The sequence below is a fragment of the Abramis brama genome, assembly GCF_963993115.1.
Source record: "Abramis brama genome assembly, chromosome: 8".
NCBI lineage: Eukaryota > Metazoa > Chordata > Actinopteri > Cypriniformes > Leuciscidae > Abramis > Abramis brama.
The window spans coordinates 27,241,818-27,269,126 of record NC_139970.1 but is presented as its reverse complement, the minus strand read 5'-3'; the positions used below and the strand labels follow the sequence as shown (position 1 = coordinate 27,269,126).

Sequence of the window (27,309 nt, the reverse complement as noted above, 5' to 3'; positions counted from 1 at the left end):
AAAAAATCAATATCAAAACTGGGAGGACGAGTGTTTTAAATCTAGATCACTAAAGGCCCAACACAAATAGCATATAATCTAAACAAACACACACACACACTATATATATATATATATATATATATATATACACACTATATATATATATATATATATATATATATATATATATATATACACACTATATATATATATATATATATATATATATATATATATATATATATATACACACACACTATATATAAATCAGGAATTGTGCATCTCTCAACTAGCTGCTTAATAAATATGTATATTAAATAAAGGAATTTCATATCTTAAGCTAGTTTTTGAGCTAAATTTGCATACACGACTATGGCCTGGGCAACAGTGATCACATAACAGTACTAAATAAAAAAGTAAAGAAAGTGAGGAAAACATGAGCATATACCTGCAGTTGAGGATCAGCTAAGATAATAAGAATATATGGACAGTGTCCAGGGAATTTCTCAAAGATCATCTGGTGGTAGAGGTCCATCCACAGGGAATAGTGTGTGTTTGTGTGTGTGACTCATGTGAAGAGTGTCTGGTTGGTGGAACTCTCATCCAGCAAAGCTTGGACAGTAATGCCAACTTTGATCAGCCCCTTCTCCTCCAGAATATGATGTGGCAGACATAATTTATCCTGGAGAGAGAGATTCACAAAGAGGACAAATTATGTGCTTAGTCAGAGAGGAAACAGATCCACAGTTATAAGGACATTTTCAGGCATGAAGAAGTTTTTTAATGAGATGTCAAATTATTCAAATCTCAAGTCATGTAATGTTCTAAAGTGAATTATCCTTATTTATTTATTTTAGTTTTTTACATTTATGCTCAGCTCAAAACATTTAATTGTTATCAAGAGCAATTTCTTCAAACACATTTTTTTTTTAAATCCTTGTAATCAAGTAATCACAACAACTGTACATTTGACTGGTCAAAAGGAGTGGAAACCATAAAGAGAAATACAATTACAAAAAAAAGCTTCATTTAAACTGAATGCACTCGCCACTAAATGCAGTTAATTAAACTCATAAAGACTCACCTCATTTAGCAGTGATGCCCAATATGATATCAGTTATTCAAACAATCAAAAATGTAATATATATATATATATATATATAAAATATTTGCATCTCAGACACTAAAGCCTATACACATACTGTACTGTTCAACGATTTGGGGTCAAATAACTTTTTTCTCTTTAAATATATTTTAAAATGTAATTTATTCCTGAGATGGCCAAGCTGAATATTCAGCACATGATCACATGATCCTTCAGAAATAATTCTAATATGCTGATTTGCTGCTCAAGAAACATTTCTTATTTTTATCAAAGTTACACAAACAGTTGTGCTGCTTTATATTTTTGTGGAAATTGTGATTTTTTTTTCCAGGATTCTTTGATCAAAAGAACAGCATTTATTTGAAATAGAATTGATTTGAAATACAAATCTTTTGTTACATTATAAAACTGTTTACTGTCACTCAATACATTATTGAGCCCTTGCTGAATACATTAATTTCTTTCAAAAACAAAAAAATTACTGAATCCAAATGTTTGAACATTAACAAGAGCTAAATTGTAAGACAAAAATGTCTTAATGAAACAACCACAAAGCTGAGAAAAACAACCCAAACTGTACATTTATTCCTTTTCATATATAGGATCATAAAACCCAATGCCGTACAAAGTCCATAAGCAGCAGCAGCACTGCACATAATTCAACACTGAGAGGAGTCTAAGAGTCTAGATCTGGACAAACAGAAGCAGCTGATCTGTCAGAACATCCTATGCAGTCTCATTTAAGCCTTTTACAAACACTTTTTGCATTTGGTAGCTTTTTTGAGAAATGAGGAAACAACTGGGAAATTATACCAAACAAAAGTTCCTGAAGAGTCAATATTGCCTTTTATTTTTGTCAGACTGGATGATGAAAGCAGTACCAATTATAACTGATGTGATCGTACAGATAAGGTTCAAAGTGTTTTATATTTTGAGGAAATGATGTCAAGAGGCCTCAGTGACATCACTGTCGGCTCATTTGCTAACCGCTCCTTTTAATAATTCCTTTTATCTGTGATGAGATGAACAAGGTCATTATATTATGTGAGATAAAGATCAGAACCTAAAATAGAATCAGAGGATCCAATTACAATCAAGAGAAACCCTGTGCACGGACCTTCACAGCAGGTAATTACATACAACAGAGATTGCACTTAATTACTGAACTCATACAAATTGTGTTAATCTGATATTTCATAATTTAAAAACCTGCCTCAGCCCTTCATTACAGATAATTGATAGAATACATAAAGAAAATCTTCATGAAGAGCCCATTATTCCTCATTGTTTGGTTTGGATTAGTCACCTCTCTGTGGAATTATGCATATTACATTAATTAAAAAAATTTGTTTTGGTTCACTCTGTGTGTCATTTTGCTGTTCTGATTAACAGGAAATTAAAGAAACGATCCATTAGTCCTATTCGGATCTCTCTCATAAGGAGAAAGAAAATGCTATTGATTGTGTTTTGGATAAAATAACACTGTAATCATGTATGACTGCGCATGATATATAATAATTTTCAATAACACATCAACTTGAAAAGATCAGTCCTTAACTGCTGCTTTTAAAAACACTGTTAACCAAAAGTTGCTGCTTTTTACATCCAACAGATTAATTAGCCCTTATGCTAATGATTAATATTTTTAACCTCACCGTACAAGACTTCTGTGCAAAGCAAAGCTATTGTTTTGCTTTAATGACATCTGGTCCTTCACTTACTCAAGTGTCCTCATATTATCGTCTATAAATTGTTTGTTTGAAACAGACCTTGATTCCTGTTGATACATTGCTGGTCATTGGCATGATGCAAAACCTCCATATCCGTTTCTAGTATTTTAGTTTTGTCATGCAGATGCTAGTAACTACACCACTTATATTGTTTATATGTGAATTTTTCAAGAGGACCACAAAAATGTTCAGCGTTATGACTGTTGAAATTCAACTTCACACTTAAAAATAAAGGTTCCAAAAGGGGGGTTTCGCAGTGATGCCATAGAACCATTTTGGGTTCTTTATCAATTTCCATTATCAAGTATCTTTTTTTCGGTGTGAAGAACAATTTATATAATCTAAAGAACCTTTGTCCACCATAAAGAACCTTTTGTGGAATAAAAAAATTCTATGGATGTTAAAGGCTCTTCATGGAACCAATAAAGAACCTTTATTTTTAAGCGTTTCTGCAACAAGATTTAGAGAGACTGAAAGTGAGTGAGAACTTGGCCATATGTCATTCCTTATTAAAGTGCTCAGTGCACCTCCAGCGTAAATGTTTGCAAAAAGTCTGTTTAAAGATGGTTTCCTTAGCATTTTGCAAAGACTAATACATATTATATTCGTCAACTAATAAATAATACTCCCTCAAACATGAAAGCATCAAGTTCCTGTATTAAGGAGCACATGTTGTGTTACAAAAATGTTTTGTGTTATGTATGGTTTCACCATAGCCAAGTTAAGATTTAAGTTTTTACAAATAACATTTGCTCCAACTGACAGGAATACATATTTTCCTTCAAAAAACAGGCAGTCTCCATTTTAAGACGTTCGATGTGCTTTCTAAGACAATAAATGATATAATGTGTTATTTGTGTGTTTTAGTGCATGCATGTTATTTAAATTCACTCCAGCTGTAGGCCACAAACAGCATCACCAGACAGAAAACGTGAAGCAGACTTGAGCCAATCAGATCCCATATTTGCCAGGAAGGAGGTGGAGTCTGAGTGGACTCGGGGATAAGCTTCTTGACCTCTGTCTCTTTCTCCCTGCCACTCTCCACCTTTCCTTCCTTCTGCCTTGTTCCTGTGCTCTCCAACATGAGCAAGGCCGCGACCACGGCCCAGAGAGGACGCAGGTTACACTGCAGAACGTCATAAGCCGAACAGAGAGAGGACTGAGAGGGATTCAAAACATAGAGGGGATGACAAAGAGAACCAGGAAGAGGAAGAATTGAAGAGAATAGAGTAAGAATGAAGTATAGATGGAGGGAGAAACAAAGGGAAAATAAAACCAAATAAGAGGGAAAATGAGAAGAGGAGAGATCATTCGTTCGGCACCAGAGAAAGATAAGGAAGGTGATTAGACAGTGATAAAGGTCAAAGGTAAAATGCTTTGAGCTCAATAAACGGTAAGAATTCTGGATCATTCTCAGGAAACAGTGCCATATGTGTAAGAAATGCGTGTTCCCATGACTGCGTGTCCAAGATACTGGACTAAATCACATAGTTTGATACATTTCACTTGATTTAGTGTGTACTGCTAAAACCAGTTTGAAATATTGTTAACAAAAAAGTTTATACTTTATTTAAAAAAAAAAGTTTTTCATCAAAATGAATCTCGTTCATCTCCATTACATGGGTTATAAACAGTGTTCTGTTCAACCTCTTTTACTGTGACATTTTACCTCTTTATAAATTACTTCATTTTTCTGACCTATAAAGAAATTATATCATAATATTTTTGTTTTTGTTGACCACATGGTTCAAACAAAGTTATATATTACAGTATTTCACGTATTTCTATTTGCTCACACATATTGGAATCAGTCTCAATAGTTGATTCAGCTGTTTATAGAAACAAAAATGGTGATTTTTTTTTTGATTTTTTTAAATAAATCACAAAGGGCAAGAACATTGATTAAATAATGTGATGTGGTGTAAATACATTTGTTTTTCTACAGAAATCATTCTAATATGCTGATTTGGTGCTCGAGAAACATTTTTTATTATTAACAAAGTTGAAAATGTAAAAATGTAAATATAAATGACTTTGTCACTTTAAAACCGAGTCTTTTCTGAATAACTATTAATTTCTTTAAAAATAAAATCATACTGACACCAAACTTTTGAACAATAGTGTATATAATAATGTTTGAAAGTGTATAAATTAAAAATTTTCTGTGACCTTTGAAAAAAAAGAAAAAAAGACTATTTCTCCAGAATAATATAAATGTGAAACATGAGGGGAAAATAAAGTATGGCTTTTTTTCCCCTAAATCATCTTTTTAACCTTGTAAAATAAAGTAGGACAAAATCCTCAAATTTTCAAGCACAAATGGCACCATTTCCCGAGAAGGACCTCTTACTGCCTTCTGAAAAAGAGTTTTCCAAGAGAGATGTTGAACATTATAAGTCATTGTCTCTGTTTCAGAGGGCAGCTGTGGCTGGGACAGATGCTGTTAGCATGGTGGTTAGCAGAGCATGTGAAGTAGTTGAGCGTATGCCAGGCACAAGTCAAGCTACAGCATTAAAAACTGTACAAAGCAAGAGAGCTGCAAAAGCCAGTAAAGAGCAGAGCAGGTCAAGCTACACTAGTGCGTAACTCAACAATTACACTACACCCCTAGTAAGTTAATAATAAAAACAATGATATATAAATCTATATAAGACCAAAAGTTACCAAACAAACAAGGCTTGCCACATTATCCCTAAACACGTTAACAGTATAAACAAGCCTGTTAAACAGTATCAGCTACACGTAACAGGGTAGCAAACACAAAAGACACATAATGACAAAGCTAGCTGCCATGCAGACTTGTAGTAGCTACTGCTACTACAGACACAAGCTATGACAACTACAAGGTTCCTGTACGGCACGATCAGAACAGCCTGTTATGAATGGCTTGGACCAAGCTCAACCCATAAAGACATGAAGACAACATCTGGGTTACTACTAGAAAGGCCACTGATATGGTAGAATAACCATTTTTTGGAGGGTAGGATGGCACAACCAATTGCCGAAACTTTTGAACAAAAAACAAACTTTTGCACAGTTTGAGCAAGAATGTAAAAAGTGGACCCAAAATTGACCACATGCACACAAAAAGAGATATCAACAACAAACATTTCGTCCATGTTTCAAAGGAACATGGTCGTTGTGCTCATTGTTACTACTTTGGACAAAAACGAATTGCTTCTTGTTTTGTGTTTAGGATAATGTATTACGCAAGTTGTTACACTGAAATAATGGTTTTATGGACGATTTACACAGAAATTCATTCCACTCCTGTGTCAATATTCCATTGTCTGTTTATCACTCTCTGTCACAGCTCGAAGAAACATGATTTATCAGAGAGCAGGTCAGAGCCAGTAACAGGATGGAATGAAGCTGTGGCAATGGATGAAGCCTAAAGCCATGATGGTGATAAAATCTTAATACAAGGGCATGATGCAGCTCTAGTATGAGGTTGTGAGAAAGTGCCTGTTACTGCTGTTCTATGATCAGTTTTCCCCCAAATCTATTGAATAGAGAAGGTCCAGGTTTTTTTTTTTGAAGCTGCTAAACACAAGGCTCCAAAACGTTTAAAGGCATGACTGATCATAGGCCAGTTTGAGGCAATCTCAGCTGCTTCAACCAATCAGATTAGGGGTGGCTGATGATCAAAATCAGTTATGTCATCAAGTGATAACATGTTTTTAACCAGAACCTGTTTTTTAAGAAGCCCTGGGTGTACAGGTTCATTTGAACAAAAACTCATTTGAACTAATCGGGCAGGTTTCCCAGAAAGAGATTTAGATTAGTCAGGAAATTCAGTGGAAATCCCCCTTAACAGTCCACTTCAATGACAGACAAGTTATAATCTGTCAAATCTATAGGATCAGGGTCACAGGGTGAATTTTTCACCAAATACGAATTAGACGACAGTCTCTTTAACAGCTCAGTTGGCAGTAATACCAGCAGCTATTTTCTATGTAGGAAATATGAATACAAGAAGAGCTCCTATTTACTTGAATGGGGAAAGACTGAAACTGTTAGAAACTGTTTGTCAGTAATAATACATTTCAAATTAGCAACCGAATCGGACAAAAATAGTATAATAAATTGTGCTTCTTTCGTTCAGTAACACTAACAATATATTTAATCTGTGATTGACTTCTTATACTGAGAAGACATCATTGTACCCCACCAATACCAGTAAATGAATGCTTTTAATTTAGGACAGTACATGAGAGACTAGTACAGCAAAACCCGTACAAACAGTGGCCCTTGAAAAACAGATCTAGTTCATTTGGCATTCACAAAAAATAATTACATATTCACCTGAGGGACTCCCATTTTCCTGCAGGCGTCCAAAAAGTTTTCAACGTTTCTGCGACATTTAGCCATGCTAAGCTTGGGCTGAAGGTTTAAAGTGTGCAGATATCAAAAAAGAGAGAAAAAACAGGTTAACGAACTTCAGTCAACATACACTGTTCAAAAGTGTGGGGTCAGTAAGATTTTTTTAAAAGAATTTATACTCTTATTCATCAAGGATGCATTAATCTAAATTGACAGTAAAGACATTTAAAAAGTTACAAAAGATTTCCATTTCATATACATGCTGTTCTTTTGAACTTTCTACTCAAAGAATTTCTGAACAAAATAACTATCAAAGTGAAAGCAGAACTGTTTTCAGCATCGATAGTAATAATAAATGTTTATTGAGCATCAAATCAGCATATTAGAATGATTTCTGAAGGATCATGTGACACCGAACACTGGAGTAATTCAGCTTTGCCATCAAAGGTATAAAAAAGATTTAAAAAAAGATTAAAATAGAAAACAGTTTTTTTAAATTGTAATAATATTTCTCAATATTACCGTTTTACTAAATGTAGAATAAGAGAATTCAAAAATTAAAACTTAAAAAAAAGATTACTGACCCCAAACTTTTGAATGGTAGTGTATAGTGTTTGTGTGAATGTGTGGATCATTCAGAGATGACTCACCACTGCAGGGGATGGTACGTGGATACTGGCCACTGAACGCGGCTGAATGTGATTGACTAAGTGACAAAGCACGACCCCATCCATGAGAGAGGATCCCAGATCTCCAGGAAGAGCTACTTTCAGTCTGCTCTCAATACTCTGGCAAAATCAATGTGATTTGGTAATAAATAAAACATTTTCATTTAAATCTTAAATCTTGTGGGGTCATTTTTAGTCAGTCAAGCTAACTGACCAACTAACTAACTAATATAGTTAGTTTATATACTCAGCTTCTGCCTGAGTGTGTTTCGTACCTCTCGTAGTTGCTCTGTGAGCTCCAGCTCCTCTCTGAGCTGCTCCATCTTTCTCCTCATGGTGAACTGAGGATCCATTGATTCCAAAGTCTTTTGCGTCCTGAAAAACACTGTCACACAACTGAACCGTCATCAGTCTGCAGAGAGCACATTATATCTCTTGTCTTATTCCCACATGGATAAAGACACGATTTAAAGTCAAATCCATAATAATATCGGAAAACGTTAGGTTACATATGGCGATTTTGACATTAAATGTCACTACTTTTGGCATTATGTGTACATTTGGCATTTTAATGGACAAAAGGCAATCACAATGAACATTTGGAACTTTGAAGGCACTGTCCATATCTGACAGCTCACAGCCTTTATTATATGATATTTCCCCACAAGAGGGAGCACTGGTCTAGACATGAGAGAAAGGAAGATTGAGAAAGACAAGAGCACAACACTTCATTCCACACATCTGAGTATTCCTTCACCTCTAGTTGCATAACTACTCATCCTGTGAAAAAATGAAAGGAAGAGGACAGTATGAAGGGAACACTAAAAATATGCTATTCCAGAACATTCCTCCCTCTTTTTGTTGTTTCACAGTTTAAAGCCCTGGAGCCATGTTTCTGTGCTTGGACATTGATGTAATACAGCAAGCATATGCTACACTTCTCTAGGCAGAATAATAAATAAAAAAAAGTGTGTGTGTGTGGTCCTGGTAAACCCTACATTAACAAAATGTCCCCACAAAAACGGCAATATCTGAAAATCATTGTGAGGAAAACAGCTTATAAATCATACTAAGTGTCGTTTTTTGAAAATGTAAAAATGCAGAAAGTTTTCTGCGATGGGTAGGTTTAGGGGTAGGGTTAGTGTAAGGGAATAAAACATACAGATTGTACAGTATAAAAATCATTATGTCTATGGAAAGTCCCCATAAAACATGAACATGTGTGTACCTACTTAAACATTATTGGGGCAAATTTATACCCCAAAGTGAGATAAATCTGACAAAATCTCCTTTGTTTTTCATTGTAAAAATCCAGATAGGATAACTAGCAGTATGTAAAAACAGTAGAAGTCTACGGAATGTCCCCATGTAGATGGCTGAACTTGTGTGTATGTGTGTTAGCATCAGGGAGAAACAAAGATGGCTTAAAAGTCATTCAGACTTGAGTCAAAAGACATGCTTCAGGGGCATGTCTATGTTTTCACAGCGTATATACTTACTTAAACGTGTGTATTTATTATGTTTTTGTATACTTATTTTTCTGCCAGCATAACATAGAAACACTGACTCAACCAATGGTGTGAGTTTTGGGGCGGGGCTATCTGTTTATGTACCAATAGCAAACCGAGCTGTGTTTGAAGTTTGAAAACATTTTTTTTTTTAAGCTAATGACACAAATTAAACTTTAGCTTTAAAACAAAGTGTCTTTCTCTTGCATTTTCTTTAGTTTCTATCTCACTATCTCTCTAAGAGCAACACACATATCAATATAATATGAAGTTCAATAGTACCCATTAGTATAAAGCTATTCATTACTAAAATGTTTTTTCCTCCATTACAACCTCTATCTCTTTCTTTCTCGTAAGACGATGAGCAAGTACATATGTCTCCTGGCAGTTTTTCATCCTCTGAAAGCATTTCCTCTTAAATGGAGGTCTGATTTTCCCTCTGGGGCCATTATCTAATGCTTCAAAATAGCAGCTCTATAAATACACGCATCTCCATTTAAAGCCACTGGGCCACCCCAAATTTCAGCCCAACCACATCCTCTCATTCACTCCTGTGTTTTAAAAGACCCTTTAATGCTACACCACAAACCTCAGAAACATTTTTTACTTTCATACAAAAAAATGTCAGTACATGAGGAGTGACTATTTTACTAAGCTCAAAGGTATGGTTCACTCAAAAATTAAAATTCTGTTCTCATTTACTGACATTCATGTCATTTCAAACCGGTACGACTATTTCTTCTGTGAAGCATAAAATAAGATATTTTGAGAAATGTCTCAGTTATTTTTGTCAAACAATGTAAGTCAATGGTCACCACCACGGGTTTGGTTACCAACATTATTCAAAATATCTTCTTTTGTCTTCTGTAGAAGAAAGAAAGTCATACAGGTTTGGAATGATGTGAGTAAATGATGACAGAATTTTAATTTCTGGGTGAATTAACCTTTTAATTAGAAGCTGGTGCTAGTGAATCTTGTCAGGAAATAATTATTTAATTCATTTCTTCCACATATGAACTTTCAAAAAGATTTCAAATTCTCTGAGTCAACCAAACACCCGTTGAAAGTGAAATGCTGGTCAGTAGGCTGAAGTATTCTGAAAAACAATTTGTCATTTCTAAAAGCTGATACTCAAGCATTAAAAGAGACAAAAAGTTGGACAAACTAGATTTTTACATTGTCTGAGGATAATGAAAGTAATGCTTGCCAAGCAAAAATCTGCTGCCATCATGCTAGGGTACTGTGGGTGGTTGCCAGAGCGTTGCAATGCATTGGAGTTGAGTGTTGCAAAGCAGTTGCTAGTGTGTTCTGGATGTTATTAGGCATTGCTATGTGGTATCTAGAGAGTTGGGTGTACTAGGGCGTTGGCTAAGCGGTGGCTAGGGTGTTCTGGGTGCTTTAAAGGGGTCATATAATGGTACATGCACTTTTACAAGTTGATTGTACTGAAATGTGTGTTGGCAGTGCCTGTACACAACCATCATAAAATGATAAAAATCCATCCAGTGTTTTTTTTTTAATCTTCTTATATGTTTTCCCCCATCTCAAATCAAGCTGTTCGATATTGTGACGTCACAATATCGACGCCCCTCCCACGATGGCTGATTGACAGCAGCGTTTCAAACACAGACCCGCCCTCGCACCCTCGTGAGCGAGCTGTCAATCATAGCGCACGCCGACCGGCGCGTTCATTGTTGATAGCTGGAGTGCTGAGCAGAATGGCGTCTAACGATTGTGGTGTTCTGTTCTTGGGTGTAATAACGAACACAGCAGTCATATTGATGATGTTTCTAAATCCGTACAGCTGAAGACGCAGTGGCTGAGTTTGTTTTCGAAGGGAATATTCCCCACGATCAACGTCAATGCTGTCATGTTTGCGCGAATCATTTCACCAGACTCGAGACTGCTTTACAAACGAGGGTCAGTATAAAGCTGTTTTTGCTAAGAAGCTGCTCCAGAAAAAAGGATCAGTACCAACTATTCATGTTCCTGCTGAACCTCCAGAAGAACAAGTGAGTGTAACGTTTTATTGACCTTTATATTAATCTTTATATTAATCTTTGCAAATAGCTTGCACGCTTCACGATGAATGTGGCTATTTTTACACTCAGGGTACATTATGGCATGTTTTCTATGTACGACGTTCTCAATATAATTCATAATCCCACGTTTATAATGAACAACGCGTTATGGTTTTTGTATTATTATTTTAAACGGTGTACGCACAGAACAGAGGGGCGGGGTGAGCAAAGCTCATTATCATTTAAAGACACATGCACTGAAACGGCGAGCTGAAAACAGAGCTGTTTTTTACCAGGTAAAATGAGTGTTTTCTTACAATACTAATGAGAATTTTTAATTAAAGTATATTACAAACTTTTAATTTAGACCCTAAAGAATCATATTAGCTTGTACAAAAATGACATTATATGACCCCTTTAACCCTGTAATGCAAAGACTACAGAATAAGTTTCATACTAATTTAATATTTAGGGTTAAGGGTGTATTCACATTTCTATGATAGTGACTCAATGCCTTAGCATTCAACAAAAAAGGAAAAAAATAATAAAGAAAATTAATAAAAATATACAAATTCTAATAGATAATTATAAAGAAGAATAAAAACACCTGACATTTCATCTTTGACAAGAAAACTCAAAGAGACTAACTGTAAGGTATGTGACTGTACAGGATGATACATTGAGCAGACCTACCACTGCTTGGCATGTCTCCTTCAGCTGGGCTAGGGGGCGTGTCTCTATCGGTGGGCAGGGCCTGTGTAAGTGGGAGGGGACAGGGCCGAGTCGAGCATGGCACAGAGGGCGAAGCTAGATGCAGGTATCAACATAAAGGGCAGTGCCAGTGGGAGGAGGAGCCAAATAAGGGATTTTCATTGGAAAACCAAAGGGAACAGGCAGGGGTTTCAGGTATCAGTCAGAAAATGGGAGGATGCCGAGCAACAGTAGTTTGTGTAATAAGAGCACACAAGCAGGCAAGCAGCAGTTCAGGGAAACGGGTAAATAAAAGGGAAGAGAAGGAAACAGGAAGATATGCAAAGCAAAGTGACGTAAATGCAGCACAACACAAAAGAGAAATATTAAAAACAAAAGAAGTCAATGTTAACAGTATTTCAGTACCAGTTTGTTGGCATGCTGTTATGCGCCTGGTACAAATGACTATTATTTATGTCAGACTCTGGGCATGATAATTCTGTTAAAGGGATAGTTCACCCAAAAATACAAATCTGTTATCATTTACTCACAAGTTGTTCCAAACCTGTATACATTTCTTTGTTCTGCTGGACACAGTTTCCCACATTCTTCAAAATATCTTCCTTTGTGTTCAACAGATGAAAGAAATGTACACAGGTTTGGAACAACCTGAGGGTGAGTAAATGATGACAGAATTTTCATTTTTGGGTGAACTATCCCTTTAGACATAAATAACAGATCACAGATAATGACGCAAACACTAGCTTAGATGTTAGAGGGGGAAGCAACAAGAAGCCTCTAGGCAGCTAAACAAACAGCTACATCAATTAAACTGCATCCAGATGAAGTCAAGCAAGTTGTTTTGTCTATTTATTTAACTGTCCACATTAGTAATGAATGGTATATATGTGGAATATATAAAATTTATGTGTAAATAAAAAGGAAATAGGACATATTCAGTTGCCATGTATTATTTTCTAAACCAGATGCAGTTTAGCCCCCAAAGCCAAGAGAGTAATAATAAACAGCAGTATATGTATGCATAAAAAGCCTGACTGTAATGTTGCATAACAGTTATGAGCTTGACAGGATAACAGGTGTTTGCAACAGGCAAAAAGATCTTTATACACAAACACGTCAACCTCTAATTACTTAAATGTGTTGATAATAATGAGAGAGTCCAAAGCCACCCATGCCAACCAGCGCATTGGCACCATGTGTGTTAGTAAAACTGGCACCATGTGTGTTAGTAAAACAACACTGTTCTCACCTGATCTGGGCTTCAGACCAAAGGGAGGTGAGCTCAGTGTGGGGCTGGAAACTGGGGTTTTGTCTTCATTCTGGTACATGACACAAACACACTCAGCACAAGTGCACTGAACCAAGTCAAATTCAGTTTTATAAGTGTAAAGTGCACCTTATGATCAGAACAAAGCCATGGTAACATTAAATGGTAATGATAACATTAAAAAGATTTACCTCGGTAACTTGGTTCTCACAACTATCATATGATCCTTCCTGGCCAATCACGTCGCCCTATGAGTGATAAAAAAAAACAGTCTGTGAGATTCTTGAGATGATGTAAGATGTTAACAAACAAGCTCTTTAGACATAGTGAAACAATGCATCACTGTTCTGACTCGATTCGATATGACTCAGTCTTTCTTTCTCCGTCTCTAACTGTTTGTTTTCCTCTTTTATAAGATAATTGCATGATTCTCAATCCCCATGAGTAAATTTACTTCTAATTTCTATTCAGTTCATGCAGGCTACATTATGGACTAAAAGTACATGGACCAATATGTTGGAATTAATACTACACAATTAAGACAAAGAAATGCATCCAGCACCACAAATATGACAAATACTGTATATTAAAGGTCCCATATTGTACACCTTTCTGGAGTTTTATTTTAGGTTTTGATGTCCTTAGGAATATATATTTGCAGTATAAGCACCAAAAACCATCTCAATATATTTTTACAGCTCTTCTCAGGAGCTCTGCTAAGAACAGGTCGATTTTGGCCTGTCTAATTAATATTCATGAGCCTCTCTTCTGATTGGCCTGTTGTTTTCTGAGTGACGCACGGCCAGGCCAACCACAGGAAACTAGGGTCATGTATGCTGTAGCCTGCTGTGGCTTAGTGATGCTCACAAGTAAGGTAAATAAAACACGTGTAATGATGGATATTGCTGATGGAAATGTTATCCGGCCTTATATGTTCGAGCCGGACTCAGACCCCGAATCGGCAACGACAGGAAACACCTCCTCAAACGCGCTTACAAAAGGATGTTTCAGAATGGTAAGTAATGTTTTTTTTGTTTTGTTTTTTGTTTTTTTTATGCTGACTCCATAATGTAACATAAGATGTGTTACAAGTTTATTTACAGGGACCCGGCATTGAACTGTGCCTGATTGACGAAGCAGTCACTTGTGAAATGTGCAGAACAGACGGTTAAGGTTGAACTAAATTGCTGTGGTATCTCCGAATAAATAAACATTAGCCACTGGTCTCTTATGTTAATGTTGTTCAGAAGCCTGTGCAATGATGTGGTTTCTTGACATCCATTGACTGAACAGCGTTTTCTCGACATGTTTCCGTGTTGTTGTTGCTCATCAATGGCATGGACGCGATGTTGTCTGGGGGTTGGGCATAAGGAGGGAGGGACGGTGGGCAGTGTTCGGGGTGGTGACTGAAGGGCGGTGACTGAGAAGTTCTGACGTCACATTTTTACAGAACTCACAAAGGCTTGTGAAAAGGCACAACTACTTTATGCAGGCTGTGTGCAATTGTCTGTGGATTGACTGTTTTGAAACTTATATGGTAGTTACATAGCCCCTAGACCTCTGTTATCATGAAAAAAGCCAGGAAATTTCAGTTTTGACAATATGGGACCTTTAAGTGAAAATCACTTAATATATTTATTTTACTCTTTGCAGCAGATGACAGCACAATCAAATTCTAGTGTTACTGTGAATGATTCAGTGCATAATATAAAAATAAAAAATAAAAATCAGAGCAGAGCAGAAAAGAACATGGTATGTTGGTAACCAAACACATTTCTCAAAATATCTTCTTTGCCCCCCGGTTTCACAGACAAAGCTTAAGCTAGTCCCAGACTAAATTGCATGTTTGAACTGTTTTAACTAAAAGCAACTTGCACTGACATTTCTTAAAATATGTCAGTGGCATTGTTTTGTCTCAAGATGCACACCAGTAATGTTTTTTTCTAAGGCATGTTTATAAAAGCTACTTAATTGATCTAAGGCCTAATCCTGGCTTATTCTAAACCCGGTCTGTGAAACCAGGCCTATATGTCCCACAGAAGAAACAAAGTCAGTTTTGGAACTACAAGAGTCAGAGTGAGAAAATTATATTTTTGGTTGAACTCTCTCTTTAACTATAACACTGACCAATAGGCAAAAAACTATTTTAGCACTGGTTTAGCAATCTGGTATCTCACATTCTGGTGTGGAGCACCCACTTTTCAAGATCCAGTCACTTCCAGATGGATAAAATCAAGTTCAGCCCAACATTTCTTTTTCACTCAGAAATGTGTCAAATTACAAAAGTAAAAAAGGTTGCAGGAATGAGAATTCACATTGATTTTAATGAACGAACATGCAAGGGCGGCAGGGGACAAATAGAACTAATGAATGACAGACGTTCCAATTCTGTCGAAATCTGCAGAGATTTATTATGAGTTCTGTTGACACAGATTCTGCGTGGGTCTTCTGGGAATGAACTGCATGTTTACAATAGCACAACTACAACAAGAATGAAGTCACCACAGCACAAACAAAAAGCGCATAATGTGGCAGCTACATCGGAACCACTTGTTTGGGTAACTCAGTACAAAGTGAACTGCATACGTATGACAAACACATTTGCAACGGACAAACACAAGTGCAGCTGACTAGTACAAGTTGCCCAAGTTTTCAATGGTCAAACAGGGTGTATCTATAGGCTGGATGGCAGGATTTTCAGATTACCTGTTGTGCCATGTGCAGAGCATACTGTTGGCATGCGAGCTGGGCCTCGAGCCGGGCCCGTTCTAGAATGTACTGTCTCTTCCTCTGGAACTCCCAGCATTCTCCAGGAGCCGCCTTCAATGACAATCACTGCTCTTAAGACCATGACACTACGGCTTACCAACCACAGCACACATCACACTGGTAAAAACAGCCCAGTCTAACTGCCAGTAACTATAGCATAGAAGCTACCAGGCTAACCAGAACTTTTGCACACCATGGCTACAGTTAATTATAGTTTTATATTTAATAATAGTCAACAGTTTTATCATCCAAATAATCAGATCACAACACAGGAAACTACGGACACAAACAACAACACAAAAAAACACATTGATAGACCACTGCACACCGAAAGCACAACATATACTACCATTCAAAAGTTTGGGGTCAGTACGATTTTTATTTAATTTTTTGAGAAAGAGAGAGAGAGAAATTAATATTAATTAATAAATTAGGGAATGAACTTGCGCTCCCGGGGCCGGTTCAGCGAAAAGAGGAGGTGTGTTCCGGCACAAACGTTCCCTGGTGCTATTCTGCAGTTTCAGAAAACAATTCCGCCACAGACCAGGAAAAACCTAGTCATAATGTAGCACTTTGCTTCTCTCATATACACAGATGTAGCAGTTCCCATTTTTGCAAACCATACATAATTACAAGGAAAAATATTACCACATGAGAGAAATCATTGTGGTGTTCATGAAGATGTGAAAAAATAGGCAGAAATCTAGCTTACACATTTGCCCAAATTATTCAGGCTAATTGTAGTAATGACAGATCAAACCTGTTTGACCAATAGTGGCAAGACACATAGGTATATAAGGACACCTGACATAGTGCCCTGACGAGAACGTCGGTCTCCTCGGCTGTGAACCGCTCCTGGTGTGCGCCTGGCAAATCCGCCATTATAATAGCAATCTGCCCTGGAACAAGCGCAGCTGCTTTTAAAGAGAATGTGAGATGACGCTCTGACTGGTTTATTTCACGTTACGCCCAAACCACACCTATGAGTAATGTAGCTACTTCAGACCAACCCATTTTAGATTTGCGTCGGGCGCAAGAGTCATTTATCCAGCCGGTATGATAGCAACAGCGCCCAAGACCCGCCCACAAAGTTACTTGCGTTTCACGTTTGATACTTGCGTTTCAGATTGTTAAAATAGGGCCCCTTCTACTGTTACAAAAAAAGTATTTCAAATAAATGTTCTTTTGAATGTTCTATTTATCAAAGAATTTTAAAAAAGTGTGTTTCTACAAAAATCTAAATCAGCACAACGTTTCTTTGGCACCAAATCAGCAAATTAGAATGATTTCTGAAGGTGACACGAAAGACTGGAGTAAATGTTGCTGAAAATTCATAAATGATAATCAAATAAATTAAATTAAAATAGAAAACAGCAATATTTCACAATATGACTGGTTTTACTGTATTTGTGAACAAATAAATGCAGTCCTGGTGAGCATAAGAGACATTTAAAAAATTTGTACCAACCCAAAACTTTTGAAGTGTAGTGATAGTACTTCAAACCACATAGCGCTTTGTAATCAGAGAGGCTACTGTGAGTGTAGAACTTCATCATTTTCTTTAGTTCAGTTTAGGTAAAGGATGTTTACAGCTGCTCTTGAATGAATGAAAAACTAGCAAATTTTGATATTATAAACCCCATGTAAAATGATGTCACATAACTGACGTCACATTAACATTCTAAAGGGTGTATGAAAGACAATCCTCCTGGGAAACGGGTCAACCTTCAACAATAGCCCACTGATTTCAGAGGAACTCTAGAGAAACACTGCAGTCTACAGAGCCACTATAAAGAGGAACTGAACAGGATCCTCAGAGGAACCGGTAAGGTCATGTAAGTGAAACTTGTCTAACAATTATATAACTTAAACACATATGTACTGGCGTTTTACCTTAGGTGTCGCCTGACTCTCATCACTCTCTTGGCCACTGCAGGAAGATGAAAACAAGAATGATGCGTTGGTAAACAATTAAACATGCAAAGCAGCATTTGAATGTACTACTACTACTATTTTGTATTTACTGTAAAATATTTAAGCTGTGACGCTAAAGTCACTTACTTGAGCGACTCGTCTACTGTAACCATTTCCACGGGGTAAAGCTTAATACCAGAGAGATCAGCCGAGTTCATGTTAACCCTTTTAAACAAAAGAGTCAAGTCAATTTTATCTGTATAGCACTTTTCACAATACATATTATTTCTACTGAGACCACCATGCATGTTGTGGCAGTTCATGGTTTGACAGTTATAGTTTGTTACCAATGCTAAATAGCTAACTCAAAGAAATGCATCAGATATTAACAGTGACTTTGCAATTTTGATTAAATATATAACTCATTTGAAAATCACAAAATGCTGACTTGTAACAGGAGGACAAAAATGAAAGAGAATGAGTAACATCCCAGCCATCACCTATTGACCTACCTGTTAGGATCCTGTAGCATCTCCACAGCTTCCTTTAGCTGATTGATCATATTGACCTTTGACCTGTTGAACACAGTAACATGATATATATGGATATGTTTAACTAGTGAGCAAATCAGTAAGAAAAGATAGAAGAGATACAGGCATAAAAACAAGAAGAATAAATATACGGATATAAACATACGTTTGTTCTGAAGCCCAGTTGGTGTCTTCCTCTATCCTGAGGGGCTCATCGAAGTCAGCACCTCGACCCTTCAAACACACACACACACACACACACACACACACACACACACGCACACATCAACTCCAGCTGCAAACTCAGTCATGTGACTGCAAACTAAAGGCCTGATTTGCTTGAATTTAAATTCAACCAGATCCAGCACTGGCTGTTTGAGAGGGTGATGCAGACACAGATGGGAATACACACACCCCTTCATACACACAATGTCCCTCTAGATGTGGATTACTTCACAAGGGAACTGCTAATGCACAAATAAACACTGTCAGTGCCAATCCTATGATGTAATGAGACGTTATCATCAGATAAACTAACAGTTACTGGAACATAGAACAGTATGCCAAGAGAGGCAGATGAAAAATATGACAAGAAAAGAATGGAATAAAGGGAAATAGGGCAGATAAAAATTATCGCGTCTCTTTTGGTTCTCAACCGCAGGCCTTAGCAAACTTCAAACAGGGCCTCAAGATGACTTAAAATGATTTAAAATAAGATAAAACTCCCAACAAATATTTGCCAAACTGCCAAAAATATATATTTTTTTAATTCAACACATCAACAACTACTACTCTTTGAAGAGCCATGATTCCCAGTCTAGGAAAACCTGCATAAATATGAGGATATATGAGCCTATATCAGCCTTTGGTGATTTCTAGACTTGAAAAAGTTAAATTGATTTATTTATTAATAAAACTGCATGGGTATTTTTATATTTTGTATGAATACATATATTTCTACTTATGCCAAATTCTTATTATTAATACCAGGAAGTAACAAACAACTATAAAAGTCATGGGGACTTTGAATATTGTTGTGGACAATGGGAGGCACTTGGTGCCAGTGCTGGAGCCAATCAATTAATCAGTTATAGATATGAATTTCTGACAGAGCATGAAAAAGAACAATCTTGAACATGCTTACTTTGATATAGTTGACGAACGGAGAGCTGAGTGCAGAGTCTCGGTAACCCAGATGTTCCTTAAGAGATTCCGACGGACTTCTGTCTGCTACAAGACACGTAAACATGGCTAAATTATTATATTGACTAGGATAAAGAGTTTTTTTACAGACACTAAATGTAAATCTTAAAGAAATTATAGTGCAGAATTCACTGTCCACAACTTAAAATGACCTACCAATGTAAATGACTAAAAAAATAAGATAAATCTGACATTATGTCCTAATTGCTGTCAATAGAACTTTATTGGAACCCTGGAACATTCCTCTAACTGAAAACAAACAGAAACCTAAATAAGTTAAAATTCTGTAGTGCTCTTCTAAAATGAACAGCACACATGTACACATGCAGTGTGTACATGTCAAGTAAATCTTATTGAAAGCTTAAAGCGTAAATGACCCTCCCATCAGCTTAGCAGTCACACACACTTAAAGTACAGCACACACACACTCTTCCTGCATTGTTCTCAGTTTTCATCTCCCCCTCCCTTAATTCTCCTTATGTGCTGACACTAACTTCCTAGCCAGTATCCACACTTCCTGTCCGGGACCCTCCCCTGGGCTTAACCTGGGTCTCATGCACACACCCGCAGGCTGTCTAAAGTCTCACAGCAATGTTATGTCAGCCCAGTAAGAGGATGTTTTTCTTTACAGGCCTTTAATATCCTGTCCTCACATGTGAGGGTGTGTTTGCGTGTGCGAGTAGCACCTGTCAGGGCGCTGATGTGTTCACTGGAGTCGTCTTTGCTCAAGCCCTCCTCCTCTGTGATGTTGGTCATGGGCACATTCAAGCTGAGACTGTCTTCATCTGAAGGCTGGAACACAAAACCACAACATCTAAATCAACTGAACAAAGTGAATTCATATTAGTGCAAGACTTACTAGCACACATGACACTACACTGCATTCAATTCACTTTTACTAATCACTCATTTCAGCTGAACATTTTTTTTTAAGTTTTAATTGGCATTATTTTCACATTTATTATCCATCCTTTGATATTTTATTGAAACGATAATGACAAAATAACAGTTAATCAGAGAATAGTTGATATTTAACATACAGCTATTTTTTGAACCAATGTGATTTCACTATGGGCAGGGCTACCCAGCATGACACTACAGAAAAACCAAAATACTGACATACGGTCCTGTCCTGATGCTAGGACAGTGTTTTACAACCACAATTGACCAGACAGTGACACTGTATGCTACATGATAACTGTCAGATACCAGCTAGATCTGCTAGAGTTTTCTACTGCAACCCAGCCATAAGCAAACTAACACATTAAGTTAACACGTGCTTTTAATAGTGTTATTTCCTAAAATGTGCAGCACTGATGAAAACACTATATAGCAGATACAAAAATAAATGGAATTAGACATGCAAACATGCAAAGAACACAGGCAAGATGGTCGCAATCTTCTCTTCCATTCAAACATGCACACACACACACACACACACACACACTGACCTCTGTAGCAGAAAGGCGTTTGTCTCCATTATCACTGCCTACCCCAGAGTCACTGTCGAGTTTCTTGTGCTGATCAATGTCCTCAGTGCTGAGACAAAAAGAAGAGCGGGATTAGAAGATAGGGGTTGTGTAGGACAGAAAGAGAGAAGTAGCCTATGTCTCTCAAAGAGACAGGGAAAGAAATCTTTCGGTCTCTCTCTCTCTCCCTCAGAAGAGTGACCGCCTGCAGTCTATTAAAAGGATTCTCCTGAGATAAGGATGATAATGACAGCCAACACACAGACACGCACGACCTGGATTTTTTTTTTTTTTTTTTTTGTTGAGATTCCACACTATATTCCACATTCAGATCTTTTTATACACCCACCTAGATGTGCATGAATTGGTAAAATGACAGATATTCTGACTATATAAAGATTTAATATCTCATTTGGCTGACTACGACTAAAATAATAAAAGAACATTGGTTTTGACAATGGATTCGGATCTCTTTTCAGTTCACTCCTCTCTCTAGTATAATATAATATAATATAACATAATTAATATAATATAATATAATATAATATAATATAATATAATATAATATAATATAATATAATATAATATAATGCAGTTGTCGATAATTGTTTTAACTGAATTAAAGGGGTCATGACATAGATTTTTTGTTCCTTGAACTTGAGGTTCACTTATAACATGAAGTTTTTAAAAAAACATATGTATATATTGTATATATATTGGATGCGTCAAAGCGAACGTTCATTCCATTTGTCTTGTTGTCGACAGACTCAAGTGCGTGGATTATGTCAGAAAATGAACGTGGATCTGTATACTGTATCCAGTGTAGACAACATCAGTGATTATAATGGGTTCTATTTACTTTTGACACGACAAAACGCTCACATTCAGTGTAGGCAAATGTCAGCCGTTAAGAGACTGAACGACAGTGGGCTAAGTCTATGGTTCAGGGATGTCCATGTTTTGCTCTGGAGGCAGTTATATGTAAATGCAAAATGCAGGATGTTTTAATGTACAAAGACCTCTTAAATGTCAAAAGATCAAAGCAAATTTGATGTCATGACACATTTAAATACACATATGGATGACAGAACATGGTGCTTCATTTTGCTTTTGTAATTTAACAATCACCACAACACAATTTAAATTAATCTAAACACAATTTAATTACTCTACTTGATAATGATGAGGACTGACCTCCCATTGGTCGGCCTTGTCAAGCTGAGGCGGTCCGTGACAGGAAGGTACAAGGCATCGGCCATCTTGTCACTACGACACGCCTCCATGGCGAGGTATTTAAATATATGAATCTTGCCCTTCATGCAGATCTAAAAGCAGCAAAAATAAAGTGAGACATAGTTGTGAGCACGGAAGTATAAAATGTGTGTGTGTGTGCGTTACCTGTGCAGGAGGGCTCTGAAGTGGATTGATCTCCAGTTGTAGTGATTGGAGTTGGGTCATTTTTCGATAGCAAACAGGAATAGTAGAAACCTTATTACAGGAGAAATCAAACTTGACCAGGGGTAAATCTGCCAAATCTAAAACACATACATACAGAAAATTAATAAACCACAAAATTCAATACATTTTGCAACTAGGGGGCAGAGGGGGCTGCCAAAATTTAAAGTGCCCCATTATGCTTTTTCAGATATTACCTTTCATGTAGTGTGTAATATAGCTGTTTGTGAATGTAAAAGGCCTGCAAAGTTACAAAGATCAAAGTGCATGATAAAAATTGAGTTATTCTGAACTGCTTGAAACGAGTTGTCAGTAATTCCTCGACCTCGAATTGATACGGTAAAACCGACGCCATCGTTACTGTTAGCATCACTGTGTATACAAGTGTTGAGGAAGCCTTCAGAGCTGAAATTCAATCACAACAGAGTAGGCGATCAGATAGGAAAAGTTTAAAGAGACAGATCCTTTATTGAGAAAAGAAAACTGAAACGGACCTTGGATGCATGTAAACATATTGTAGAAGACAAGGGCGCCTTAAGATAACCAGAGGGCCCTGGGCTACAGAATTACAGTAAGCCCCCTACCCCAGATAAAAATATTATTTTAGCTTCATGTCGAAATTTATCTTGTCGATAACCCGGCGCATGCTGATTATGTTTTACTCTTCTATACTAACTTGCGTCGTAGCCTACGATTCAATAGGTGTCATCATCGTTCAGTCTACATGCGTCATACGTACCCAAGTTTATTAGATCCATGTCGTACAGTGTGATTTGTAAAGATCTTATAGGATTGTAGCAGGCATAAAGCAGCACTGATGGAACACATTGACCTGATCTAAAACCTTTAGATGATACGCAGATTAGATCCACGCTTTTGTAAGATACTGAACCCGCGTTCAGCGCAGAGCATCTCTCTCGCACTCTATGATGTCTAGTCCGGTTCCGTTCACACAGCAGGGCTTTGCCGAAAATGCTGTTGCGAATCCTGAAATTTTACAGGTGTGAGTGCGTTTATAGAATGCATTTGTCACTGCTGTAAACTCCCATATATACTAATAGTTATTTGAACGATATCATTTTCTTGCAGCCAGTAGGTCCCTCCCAGTGTAGGCCTCTTGGCTTCAGCTCATGAAAGCCTGTTTGTTAATACGCCAGGGGAGGCCTCCAAAACAAATTAGAAACCTTTCAAATAGCATAATAGGGGCACTTTAAAACAGTAGGGTAACAGGAAACGACACAACAGCTCTTGAAAAGCAAATAAGAGATATTCCGTGTTTGGAAGATCGATGATAAAAAAAGCTTACATCAGGCTATATCATCTAAAATCCAGAAAAAATCTTAAAGGAGCTGTATGTAAGAAATGTATTTCAATTAATCATAAAATGGCCCCGATATGTCACTAGACATTAAGAAATCATTTTCATTTCAAATACTTATATCACTGACAACAGTAGTCCGGCCAGGATATTGTCATTTAAAAAGTGAAGTTGCAGCCCTCAACTGATGTTGATGTTGTCATCTTGTGTTTTGGCCTGAAGCGCCACCCTCCACCTATCTACCAATCCCGAAGTCAGTAGTGTTTCGGCATCCGGGTTGCCAGCTCTGCTCTAGTAACCACAGCTGCAGCTACAAACGTTCCTGCTGGATCCTGCAGCCTATCTGGCAACCTCGAGTCAGGGGGGAGGGGGAGGGGATACACCGCTCTACAGTAATTTGAAAGTGATTGCAGTACCAGTTTTGGCCACAATCTTACATACGGCTCCTTTAACAAAAAAACGAACCAGCTACATAAAATCTTGTTGGGTTTCAGAAGCCATTTATAAATGTTATTTACTGGTTATTTACTCAATAACAGCAATAAATCAAAGTTGATCTCTCAGGCAATCTATTTTAAAGCTTCAGCTCCATGAGATCATTTTGGCACAATGTGCTTGGAGAGACCATTACGTATTTTTCATAACCTGCCAGCATAATTTAGCTGAATAATTAGTTGAGCTGCAAAATATCAGCCACAGATCTTTTTAGCCAAGATAAGCTGTTGATATTACTCCAGCCACGTTTAAGACAATGCTTGGCTCACATAATAATTTTAGCACTTTTTCTCGAAGTTTTTTTAAAGGAACACACCCACACTTTACGTTTATGTTCTTGGCAGTCAGCTTTTCTTCAGAACAACTTACAAAATGTATGTGTTAATGGTAGTTTATATAAGTACCATAAGGAGCAATAAAATCACGCACATCCCAGTCAGGTGCGGGTGCTGGATCTCATAGGGAATGCAAAATTACAAAGTAAAGATCCGCACACCGGAGAGCAAATTCACAAAATTGATTTCAAGAGTGACGTTTCGGGCCTTTACGGCCCTTCCTCAGACAACATGAGGTTGTTTGTTTTATTTGGCTTTGTTACAATATGTAGTGAGTGTTGTCGTTCACTTAGATAAAAGATTGTGTATGTTCACTCTTTGCTCATGTACAAAATGTTTTTGTTTGTAGAGCATTTGAAGAAACCTTCTACAATCACTGCAATATTGCGGGGGGAGGGATGTTCTAATTCAAGTACCAAGCTCAATGTAGCATGTACAATGGTACTGCTTAGAAAGTATATTTAGTTATTTACATGTATAGTTACTATTTTGGTGTCATTGTGCATGTTTGGTGTCTTTAAGAAAATGAAAATAAAGGGATAAAAAAAAAATATATATGTAGTGAATCTGTTCCAAAATGATTGCTTACTGAAAAACATGGACGAAGTAGGGATGTAGTGGTCAGACTGGACAATAGAGTTTAAAACTGGCTTTAGCAAAAGCATTAGATGTTTAGTATTTCGAATACTAAAGTAGCATTTTGAACGCGCTCAATGGGTGTCGTAACAGTGATCTGCGAGAACTAAAATGCCTTAACGTGTCGGTTTACCCAAAATTTTCAATTCTGTCATCATTTACCCACCTTCTTATCATTCCAAACATGTATGTATTCATTTCATCTTCGAAAAACACAAATTAAGTTTTCTGTGCATCCATTGAAAGTCCATTCCACCGAAACTTAAGCACATTAAAAAGTACAAGAAGACATCATAAAAGTATTCGATATGTATTGAGAACAAACCTCATTGGTTCTTGCGCATCCAGCAAGCGCATTTGAGCGTTCGCTTACCATATTTGATGTGCTCTGTGTTAATCAATGTTTATGTTTGATAAAAGCCTAAATTGAATCTGTTCATAAATATAAAAGCAATTTTGTCTCTTCAGAAGACTTCAGTTACATTTACAATGTCTTCATGAACATTTTGAAGCATCAAAGTTTTGTTCGCGTGGACTTTCAATGGGGGAAAAAAAATCTTAATTTTGGGTTTAGAACTAACCTCCCTTTAATTTATGACGCTGAGAGGGCATGAATAAGAAGGTTGGTGGAGTAGAGGTCAAACAAGGGCTAGACTTCCTGTAGCTGTGGAGCTACCGGAGGATGTTTTTATGGGTAATGTGATGAGTAGTGAAATCTTTTCTGCAGAGATAAGAAGGTTGGAGGAGGGATACAAACACACACACAGATTGCAGACTCACCCTCTGGTAGAACACAGAGAAGGTTTCTGTGCACATTGAGTTCCCTCAGAGCTTTGAGTTGGCCAATGTGGCGTGGAAGAGCTGTGATTTCATTACAGCTTACGTCCTGAGGAGAAAAAGATAGAGCATTTTTTTTAGAGTTGCATGTTTATCTTCATCTCAAACACATCTTTCCACACAAACCTTTTATTACACTAAGTACTAAGCACTTGTTGTACTATATTTGTTTGGAAAGTATGAGGGGCCATTTCCCACCTAACACAGCCGCACAAATCCTGGTCTGTGCATGTTCTTATTTATGGTTACAAAAGAGAGCAAGAGAAAAAAGACAGGGAGAAGAGCTACCAGAGAATAAAAACTGGAAAGCGTGAAAAGCAGTGCATTTAACATAGGCAAATATGAGCCAAGTCGAGAAAGGGTGAGTCAACAAGGGTGATATCACAAGTATCGCAAGCATCTCATGCATATGCAGACATCAGAGGTCCAGCACACACGCTCACACTTACCAGCTCCATGAGATTGGTGAGCTGGCCAATGCTTTCTGGAAGTGCGTTGAGTTTGTTATTGCTGGCGTTGAGCACTCGCAGAGGAAGACCACACACACACGCTGGCAGCACTGACAGCTGGTTCCGGCTACAGCACCGCAACATTTAAACAAAACACGTTACAACATCTTTCTCAATGCTACTCCTCAAGCAGAAATATTTATCTGGAAAACTTCATTCTGACTGATCAAAGACAACATGTACTTATCAAAATGGAGGGGGAATGTTAGAATCAAATTATAATTTGAACCTGGAAATAAACATAAAAAAACATGGTAAAAAGAAACATTAAAGATGTTAAATGCATATAAGGACATAGTAAATACTAAGAAATTGTGAACAAGAAACATCTGATGTTTGGTTAGGTGACTTTGTGAACGTTACACTGTACATATAATACAATTACAATAGAGATCAATACTGAAAAGTTATATTTATTTTGAAAAATCTGGAAGCTTTTACCAGATTACCTTACCTAATGCATGTGATGTAACAGCTGTAATCTTTTAATTCACCTACCCTCTTAGTATTATCTTTATATATAA

The 27,309-nt window shown here is 37.1% G+C and overlaps 1 protein-coding gene across 8 annotated transcripts in view; it reads right to left on the bottom strand.

Annotated features, from left to right (window-relative positions):
* Positions 1–236: 236 nt before the first annotated feature.
* Positions 237–27,309, bottom strand: part of lrch1 (leucine-rich repeats and calponin homology (CH) domain containing 1) — a 44,910-nt gene continuing 17,837 nt past the window's right edge. Inside the window, exons 3-21 of one of the 8 annotated variants that reach the window (XM_084122808.1) lie at positions 26,726–26,852; positions 26,220–26,325; positions 22,599–22,735; positions 22,395–22,525; positions 21,183–21,270; positions 20,418–20,523; positions 19,673–19,758; positions 18,695–18,762; positions 18,511–18,573; positions 18,146–18,223; positions 17,978–18,014; positions 16,022–16,135; positions 13,507–13,563; positions 13,298–13,367; positions 12,031–12,144; positions 8,084–8,193; positions 7,791–7,928; positions 7,123–7,200; positions 237–664 (exon numbers count right to left, since the gene is read on the bottom strand). In XM_084122808.1, the coding sequence (XP_083978934.1) occupies positions 551–664; positions 7,123–7,200; positions 7,791–7,928; positions 8,084–8,193; positions 12,031–12,144; positions 13,298–13,367; positions 13,507–13,563; positions 16,022–16,135; positions 17,978–18,014; positions 18,146–18,223; positions 18,511–18,573; positions 18,695–18,762; positions 19,673–19,758; positions 20,418–20,523; positions 21,183–21,270; positions 22,395–22,525; positions 22,599–22,735; positions 26,220–26,325; positions 26,726–26,852 (1,822 nt within the window). In that variant the 3' untranslated portion in view covers positions 237–550. Of the gene's footprint in view, positions 665–1,916; positions 3,977–7,122; positions 7,201–7,790; positions 7,929–8,083; positions 8,194–12,030; positions 12,145–13,297; positions 13,368–13,506; positions 13,564–16,021; positions 16,136–17,977; positions 18,015–18,145; positions 18,224–18,510; positions 18,574–18,694; positions 18,763–19,672; positions 19,759–20,417; positions 20,524–21,182; positions 21,271–22,394; positions 22,526–22,598; positions 22,736–26,219; positions 26,326–26,725; positions 26,853–27,309 lie in introns of those variants that run through there. The other 7 variants (XM_084122804.1, XM_084122805.1, XM_084122811.1 and 4 more) reach the window with 7 other exon arrangements.